Here is a 10,103-nt window from a genome sequence, read left to right on the forward strand (position 1 = left end):
AAGGAGCTGCCCGGTTTAACCCTTTCCAGGATGAATCTGTTTGTTTTCTTAGCAGTCCACGGTACAGCTCAAAGGCATCAATTCTCCTTCTATTCTACCTAGTCATTGTCCAGCTCTCTGATGCATAACAAGTGATTGCAAAGACCATGGCCTGTATCAGATGTACCTTAGTCTCCAGAGAGACATCATTACTCTTCAGAACTTTGAAAAAGTCCCTAACAGCAGACAATAGCATCCCAATAAGTTTCTAGTTCTTGTCATGTGTCAAATTGACCCTGATTCATAACGATCCTGCAAATAGTAGCTTGGCATCTGATCCGACCCTGCCCCATCCTCACAATTTCCAACATAGGCCAGCCTCTTCTTACATTCCCTATGTTAATTCACCCCACTGAGGGTCTTCCTCCCTATTTGTGACTCATTACCTTCCCCAGTATGTTGATTTCGTCCTGAGGCCCAGCTCCTCTGGACCACATGCCCCAAATATGAGAGACGAATTTCCATTCCATTGCCTCAACCGTATACCCTGCTCACAGTTCGTCCATCCACGACAGATTTGTTTGCTCTTTTAGCTTTCAGTGGGATACTCAGTGCTCCTCACTCACATCATGACTCAAAGGCAATGATGCTTCTTTGGTGATCTTTTTTTTATTGTCCAACTTTCAGACGCACAGAAGCAATTGGAAATATCATGGCATTGATCAGTTGCATCTTGGTCTTTAAATGTTCGTCTTTCCTGTTTAACATTCTAGAGTTTTCCTTGTCAATAAATGTGTCCGTTTCCATAAATGCCCCAATAGGGTTTTGAGATGGTACAAATGTTTGTGCACAGCTACTAATTAAAACTATTTACAGATGTAATGCACGCAGCAACATTGAAGAAGACATTTCCTACATAAACCTTTTTTTCCCCTCTAAGCTTACAACCATTGAAAAACTGTGGAAAGGAATTCTACTCTGACACTCGTGGTGTCATGGTGAATAGAATTGCCTTCACAAGGTAAGGGCCCAATTAAAGTTTTCCACAGTTTGTTTAGGGCTTCATTAATACACTAACCCCAAAGAAAACTTTATGTTTTCAACAACCTTCTTGAAGGCACTTTTGACCTCTTTGTTCCTCAGACTATAGACCAGAGGGTTCAGCATGGGGATGATCATGGTGTAGAACACGGATACTATTTTGTCTGTGCTCATGGAGTGACTGGAGCTGGGCTGTAAGTACATGAAGATGATTGTCCCATAGAAGATGGACACAGTGGTGAGGTGGGAAGCACAGGTGGAAAAGGCCTTCTTTCGTCCCTCAGCTGAGCGCATTCTCAGGATAGCAATAAATATGAAGAGGTAAGAGTTCAAGATAACAAAGAGAGTAAAAAAGACATTGAAAGCTGCCAAGGTGAAGAGGACAATCTCATTTGTGTGGATATCAGAGCAAGAGAGGGCCAGCAGTGGGGGAATATCACAGAAAAAGTGATTCACCACGTTGGAACGGCAGAAAGAGAGCTGAAAAGTGAGGGCAACGTGAATGGAAGACTGTGACAGTCCACAGAGGTAGGAACCAGTAACCAACAGAACACACACAGTACTTGTCATGGTGCTGGTATAATGCAGGGGTTTGCACACTGCTGCATAGCGATCAAAAGCCATTGTAGTCAGGAGGAAACTTTCAATAGTGGCAAAGGCTGCAAAGAAGAACATCTGGACAGCGCAGGCATTATAGGAAATTATCTTGTCTCCTGTGAGAAATTCCACCATCACCTTGGGAGTGACAGCTGAGGCATAAACACAGTCTACAAGGGAGAGGTTACTGAGGAAAAAGTACATGGGAGTATGAAGACGAGAGTCCAACACAATCAACAAAATCATCCCAAAGTTCCCAACCACAGTGATGCAGTAAACGAGAGTGAAGATTATAAATAGTGGGATCTGCAGCTCTAGTGCATCTGTCAACCCCACGAGAATAAATTCAGTCACCTCTGAGATGTTCTCCATCAAAGTCCTCATTGAATCACCAAGCGTGACATCTATGGCAAGATGATAAAACCTAAAATAGTGTTGTGTTGATAAGGTGCTGCTTTTCTGAACACCATCATGATAATGATATTTCAACACTATCCAGAGAACTGAAAGGTGGCCCTGGTCTCTTGCTCACATGCACCAGCTTCCTGACGAGGGCAGGATTTTATCTGTTAGACTCTGGACTGAATCTGGCCAGTGGTGGTGTGAACGAGGCCATTTATCTTGAAGCAGGATGGAAAGGCTCTGGAATGTCTCTGATGATGGTTATCACAGAGTTTTGTATTAAGACTTTGTGGGACAGTCCACATTGCTTAATGTGTAATATACGTGGTAGGACATTTTATACTACATCGTAAGAAGTATTTTTTACTACTTGCTATGTTTGTAGACCTGCTTATCCATTGAGATGTTCCACCTGTTGTGGTCACCTCCAGGATTAGCAGAACCAATAGCTTATTGTGGCAATCCTGATTATAGTATGAAAGGCTAGTCTTGGTGCTAAATGTTGAGTTACTTTTGTTTTTCCTTGATTAGTAACATTTCACATTTAATGCAAGATAACATATGGTCAATGATTTTTAAGGATAGCCTCCTAGGAATAAACCTGTATATATGCAGGTATATTAGTCACAATGTATTGGCTTGGTAGACATGACTTGTTGTGATGTACTATTGAGTCAGAATTTACTTTTAGTGGACTTAAATGAAAAGATGCATTTTAATTTAATAGAGGAGCACGAGAAGACTTTCTGGAAATGATAGCTTCTGTCCTATGACTTGGAGACTGAAAAAAAAAGAATAATGATTAACGTTATAAGAGCAAATATTTTATATAGTATATAAATGTGGTAGGAAACTCTTCTAAACTAGTCATATCTATAAACTGATCAATATATCTAGCAACTATGTGAGAAAGATAATTTTATTTTTATTTTGCTTAGAAGGGAACTGAGGTTTCAGAAGATAAATTACTTCCTGAAGCAGTTTAGTTATTTGTAGAAACTATATGAATCCTAGAAATATGCTTTAAAATCTATAATGTCAAGAATTGATTTCAAAATAGTAGGCCAAGTTAATTAACTTCTGCATTTCCTCCTCTCTCCTAGAAGACTGATAACTATTTTAACTTTTGGCATTTAATAAATACAGTAGCTTAGATTATAACAAGTGCTCAATATTTTAAGCTGTTACTGTTACTCTTTTTTAAAAAAATTGTCAGAATTTACTTTTCTGTTATTGTTACTCTTATTACTAAAAATTCTATTAAACTGGGAAAGGAAAAGTCATAAACTGACAAGCACAATAGCATAAGCTGAAAACTACAAGCAGAAAGATGTTTATTTGAAAAATTCATTGCTCATTCAAAATTTCAATTAGTAGGTAACAGGTAAAAGTAATTAATTGGTAGAAATGAGACAGAGGGGTTTGGACTCATAAAAAGAGTTGAAAGAATGTGTCAGATAAGATATGACACAAGTAACCAAGATGTTCATTTGACCAAGAGCAAGGATATGCTCTTTCCAATTATATAATTGTCACTTACATATTAGTATCTTAGATGAGCTAAGGCTTTAGTAATATTACTTGAATCTCAGTTTCCTTCTCTGTGAACTATAAAGTTAGTATCGTACTTGTGTACTCTTTGGGTTATAAAGATGAAATGAATATATTAAAAGATATAAAAGTCCTACATACACAGTTGTTGTTGTTGTTGTTATGAAGTGCTGTTGAGTCGTAGACAACTCACAGTGACCCTATGACTGAAAGACCTGAACATTTGTGTAACTTTCATAAATTCTCCAAGTTCATAGAGTTTCTGGAGGCAAGCTATTTCAGAAGTGGATGCCACTTCTGCTTCCAAGATATACACAGTAGCAAAAATAATACGTTCAGCAATAGTATGTATCTGTTTCTTATTTTCCTCCTATTGATTTTGCAAAATGCTATACTAGAACTTTGTGTTACAAAATGAATATCGCAATTCCTGAGTTCTTAAAAAGGGTAAAAAATGACCTCTTCAGAGACTTCTCCAAGAAGTGATAAGGGCTGCAATAAAATGATCTCTAAAAATGTTTATGAAATCACCATAGAAGTGCTAAGAAGGTCCCCAAACATACTATCAACTATCACATTTCTTCTTGACTTATCAACTGTTACAGATTTAGGCTTGTAATAATTTCCATATTGGGTCTAAACATATAAACAGATGTGACTGATTACATTTCTTTTGCAAAAAAGATTAATTTCTGTATTATTTAGATAATACCAAGAATGACCAATATGTTGACCAACATCTTCATATATGCCTTGTGTGTATAAAAAGACCAAAGAAAACTCATTAAAAACAGAACATTATAAGTAAAGAGGTGAAGATAGAAAAATTTAATTTTTTTAATGGCTGTAGGTTATCCAGCCAGTAAAATGGAAAATACAAAATCTGATGCTATCAAAGAACATGACTTAAAATATCAAGAATCCCTGGTAAGATGTTGGTAATATTAGAACTTCTTAAATTCAGAATAAGAAGAATTCTATTTCTTCTGCTATGCTCTTTTAATAAAAAGAAAGAAAACCCTAAAAACTTTAACATCTAATTAATTCTGAATCATAGTGACTTTCCATTGAGTCCTCGAGGATGGAAACTGTTACAGGAAGAGAATTTCCGTCTTCCTCCTGCAGTATGATGGTTAGATTTGGACCCATTACTTTTCAGCTATCATCCTGACAGTATGTTCTAACTTGAACACATTGAAGTGTTGTTTTCCTGACTTTTAGGAATATACCATTTCATTCCCACCATTTTTATAAGGACATGTCATAACAGTGACATGTCTTTTGGGTGACAAGAGTATAGCGTGTTAGAGAGGAAAGAACAAACAAAGGACTAAGATTGAAAATACAACTAATACCAGGATGTCCTCATCCTCTCCACTTTCACTTTTCATCATCTGTAAAATAAAATTATAGAATCTTCCAGAATACTTCAAACTCCAAGTGGCTATGAGTGTAAATGTTCCTATACTTGCTTGCTTCCTCAAAGAAAACCCATGAGGTTCCAAGGGTACAGGTTCAGAACATCTTCATACCTGAGGCATTGACCTGAAAGCCAAATCCAGGAAAGCTTAATGCTGGACGAACTCCTTGCTCACCTCTGGATCTATAGTTTGTGGAACAGAACCTGACCTCATGCCCTTGCAATTATCAAGGCAGAGGCAATGACCTGTTTACACTGGTCTCTAGGGAAACAATTGCTATCAACAGGGGTAGATATCTCAGGAGACTCTGGATCCTTGGTTGGTTCTCTAAACCTGACCTCAACGGGAGCTCTCAGAGACTAATATTTGGATCTGGCTGGGGAATGCTTATGGAGACACAAGGGAATGGAAGCTTAGAGGCAGCAGAAGCACCACAACCAACTTGCAAATAAAAAAAAGAAAAGAAAAACTTTACTGAAATATATAAAAAATAGCACAATATATAAAAAATATCAAAGGCTCATGTAAGTTTTCTTGTGTTTAATTCTTTTTCATAAGCCTATAGGATCTCTCCAGAATCACAATCTTTCTTATTTGATTATGTATTTAAAGAATATCTATCTGACTTTACTGCTGTGGACATGGTGCAGAGTACCTTTTTCTCTTAGGTGATGATGAATCATTTCTTTCTTCTGTATATTCATCTGTGACTCCTGTCACTCATTCCTCTTTTAAAAACTTATTTTGCCTTTATTGGAAACATACACAGAAAAACATACCTGAAGTCAATAATTATGTGTCATTTATACACGTCCACTGATTACATTCTCCAACTTCTGCAGTTCTTAGTTGACTTCTCTGAAACTGTCCTTCACTTTAACATAAACTCACTGCTTACTAAGCTTCCTAGCTAAACTTTTGAATCAATTTGACCTGATTTTAAAATAATTCTTTGAAAGGGCACAATGTGAAAAAGACATTATTTTTTTAATTAGCTATCGTTTTAGTTAATGAAAACTTCAGAGTAATTTTTATTTAAGGATAAAAATGTCTCAGGACAATACTTTTTTTTTTTTATATATTTCTTTCACATGATCTGAATGAAAGTTTAGAAACACTGTTTTATTCCAGTCATTCATATAGAGTTTGTTTTATGGTATCAATCACAATGTGGTATTTTAACTATAAGCTCAAATGTTATGAGCTACAAGCGACTGGATGGTACACGGTAAAAACAGCAGCAACAACAACAACAACTAATGGTATAGTCAGGAGGAAGTTGCACTCCTAACCCAAAGGAAGCTTCACTCAGTGGACCTGAATCCATCAGTGGTTCCACATGAGAAAGATGGACAATTTTCTCTTACGATTTGTAGGCTTTTCAAAACTCTCTGGAGGGTCAGCTTTGCAGCTGTTCCAACTTGACAGCAACGAATTCAGTTGGTCATTACCTCATTGTGTATTTAATTTTCCTTCAGATAACTTATTATATGCTATTATCTATATATTAATTTTCACATTTTATCTTCCTCTCTTCTCAATTTCTGATCATAGTCTTCGCAATTACTTGCTATGAATCAGAGAGTTGGACAGTGAATAGGGATGATAGAAAGAGAATTGATGCCTTTGAGCTATGGTGCTGGAGAAGAGTGTTGATATACCATGGACTGCTAGGAGAACAAACAGATTTGTTCTGGAGAAGGTGAAGCCAGAATGTTCCTCGGAGTCGAGGATTCTAAAGCTTCATCAGACATACTTTGGGCATGTTGCAAGGAGGGACTGGTCTTTGGGGAGGGTCATCATGTTTGGGAGAGTGGAGGGACGGCACAGGAAAGGAAGACCCTTGATGATATGGATCGACTCTGTGAGTGGAGTGGTGGGAATGAGTGTGTTGGAGACGGCGAGGTTGGCACAGGATAGAATGGTGTTTAGGGCTCTTGTACACAGGGTCACTATGAGTTGCAAGCAACTTGATGGTACATAACAACAACATAATACAATAATGTTTCTAACTGTGTTGAAACTTTCCCCAGCCTTTTATAATAGTGATTTTATAATCTAGTTTTCCTTTTGTGACTGACTTGTATTGTTGCTGTTGTTGTTGAACCATGCAGTGTCTCCCTGCTCTGTTGATGACTGCTTCTTGGTCCAAGTATAGGTTTTGCATTAGCGCAATCGAATGTTCTGGGATTCCCATTCTTCTCAGAGTCAGCCATAGCTTGTTGTGATCCACACAGTCAAAAGCCTTTGCATAGGTGACTTGTATTACTCTACATATTTTTTGTAGGTTCATCCATGCCATATATGCAGTGTTTCACAATTTTTTATTTTTTCTCCAGGTTGCCTAATACTACAAGGTATGAATGCACCATAGTTTCTTCAGTCATTCATCCATTGATGGACATTAAGGATGCTTCCATTTCTTTGGTAATGTAAATAATGCTACAATAAACATGTTGTTGTTAGGGGTCATTGAGTCAATTATATGAAAAACAGATCTGAACCCTGTCCTATCCCGTGCCATCCTAACCATCTCGGATACATCCAAGCCCATTGCTATAGGCACTGTTAACTCATTTCATTGAGGCTCTTCTTCTCTTTAGCTGATCTTTCACCATTCCAAGCATTATGTCCCTTTGCACAGAATAGTTTCTCCTAGGAATATAAGCAAAGCATGTAAGACAAAGTATCACTATCTGCCTCTAAGAAGCACTCTGGCTGAACTTTTACCAAGACATATCTATTTGTCCTTTTTGTTAGTCAGTCCATGGGTTATTCAGTTCTCTTCTCCAATGCCACAACTAGGAGGCATCAGTTGTTCTTCTGTCATCCTTCGTCATTGTCCAGCTCTCAGATGCATAGTAAGTGATAAAAAAGACAATGGCCTGGATCAGATGCACCTTCTTCAAAATGATATCGCTGTTCCTTAGGAATTCGGAGAAGTCCCTGACAGCAGATTTGCCTAATGAAATATGTCTCCTGATCTCCTGACTGCTAGTCCCAAGGGTATTGATTGTGGATCTAAGTAAGATTAAATCATTAACAACTTCAATCCTTTCTCTGTCTTTCATGATGTTGCTTAATTATCCAGTGGTGAGGATTTCTGTCTTCTTAATGTGGACATACAATCCATATTGACGGCTGTAGGTTTTGTATATTATGCAACGAGCACTTCCAGTTCTCATTTTTTTAGCAAGCATGGTATGTCATCTGCATAACAGGTTGTTGATGAATCTTCTGCCTATCTTGACGCTACTTTCTTCAGAGTTGAGCTTCTATTTGTATCAGAACCCTTATTTTGTAGGATATATACCTAGTTGTTGGATTGCTGGATTAAATGATATTTCCATTTTCAACTTTTCAAGGACATGTCAGGACAATCATTTTTAGGGTTCATCTAGCCACAGTGGATTTCATAAGAATTTGAAATTTTGTTTTGTAATTCATCTCACTTTGCCAGGTATTTTTAGAAAAGATCTCTGTCCAAAACCTTCCAGAATGGTTACAGAGCACAATTCTGTTATTCTTGTCACATTGTTATTAATGCAGGAATACAGTCATGTATGAAAATCAGAGTGGATTGAGTATGTGCACTGATTTCTAACCTCAGATCTGTCATCTATTGCAATGAGATGGTGGCCAAATTGTTTAATATATCCTGCTTATCACTTGTAACTGACTGAGAAAATGGTAATAAGCATTTCCAATAGGACCATTATAAATATTAAATAGATAATATACATGCAAAGCTGAGAATGATACCATGAGAGAAATAAATTTACATTAAATATTGGAAGTTTAAACACACAGACATATGTAAGGAAAGTCTATCAATCTGCTCCTATAAAATACATAGCCAGTAAAATGAGAAAACCTTGTCCATAGTTTTAAGTTGGAACTGACTTGGTGGAAACAATTATTCCTGTTATATTATTGTTGTTGTTATTGGATACCACAGATTCTGAACAGACTCATAGCTGACCCTCTAGGGGCTTTTCAGAGGCAGGTAACTGCACAGGAGGAGATTGCCCATCTTTCTCGCATGGAGCAGTTGGTGACCTCGAACCTTGAGCTTTCGAGATTGCAGCTCCAGCTTCTTGCCACTAGGCCACCAAAGCCCCCTACTGAAAAAAAAAATTATTATAACCTATGAAACTATAAGTATTTAAAGGTGAATTTTAAAAACCCACAACTCATTGTCCTCAAGTCGATTTTGACTCTTGGAAAACTTTTATTTGGTTTCTGAGGCTCTAAATATTAATGGAAAACCGAGCTGTCAATTATACTTTTTATTGTTGTGGTCAAATTGGCTCCCACTCACAATGTACAGAATGAAACCCTTCCCGTGCTGCAACATTGTCACTTCGTCCACTAAGGCTGAGCATGAGGACAGTAACTGAGCATGCATCAATTCATCTCATTAAGGGTCTTCCTTTCTTTCACCAATCCTCTGCTTTTCCAAACACAATGTCCTTTTCTGTACTTGAAACTTCTGACAACATTCTCAAATGTACTTGAGTGAAGTGTCATGATCTTCATCTCCAAAGAGCACTATGGCTACATGTCTTTGAACACAGATTTTATCTGTGTGCTGTTGGAGAAGAGGACTGAATATCCCATGGACTACCAACAGAACCAAAAGCTCTGTCTTTGAGGAAGTGAAACCCAGCTACTCTGCAGAGGCAAGGATGTCAGTTTGAAGACTAAAATGACCTAAAACAAGTCATAGTCTTTTCAGTTGTTTACTATGCATCTAAAAGTTGAACAATTGATATGGAAGACTGAAGAAGAACCAATGACTTTGACTGGTGGTGTTGTTGAGAAATAGAACATAAACTGCCCAAAGTACAAACAAATCACTATTGAAGAAGCGCAACCAGGGTGTTCCTTAGAGGTGAGGATTGTGAAACTTGATCTCATTTACTTTAGGCCTGTTCTTGGAAGCAAGTGCCTCATGCACTTGCTGCGAAGGATCAAGGACTGCAGCCTTCAGTATGGACTAAGGCTCAATGTCAAGAAGACAAAGATTCTCGCCACTGGACCAATTAGCAGCGTCAGGATGGATGACGAAGAGATTGAGAGTGTTCACAGCTTCAGTTTGCTCGGCTCCAC

General features: G+C 37.7%; 1 protein-coding gene across 1 annotated transcript; it reads right to left on the reverse strand.

Annotated features, from left to right (window-relative positions):
* Nucleotides 1-1,044: 1,044 nt before the first annotated feature.
* Nucleotides 1,045-1,989, reverse strand: LOC102869834 (olfactory receptor 5B12-like). Its single transcript, XM_006900465.1, has one exon. The coding sequence runs from the start codon at nucleotides 1,987-1,989 to the stop codon at nucleotides 1,045-1,047; it is 945 nt and encodes a 314-aa protein (XP_006900527.1).
* Nucleotides 1,990-10,103: the final 8,114 nt, after the last annotated feature.

Source organism: Elephantulus edwardii, unplaced genomic scaffold (genome assembly GCF_000299155.1).
Source record: "Elephantulus edwardii isolate Elephantulus edwardi_28Jun2011 unplaced genomic scaffold, EleEdw1.0 scaffold00284, whole genome shotgun sequence".
Lineage (NCBI taxonomy): Eukaryota > Metazoa > Chordata > Mammalia > Macroscelidea > Macroscelididae > Elephantulus > Elephantulus edwardii.

Excerpts from the sequence above, each read along its gene's own strand:
- LOC102869834 (XM_006900465.1), bottom strand. The coding sequence starts at position 1,989 with ATGGAGAACATCTCAGAGGTGACTGAATTTATTCTCGTGGGGTTGACA.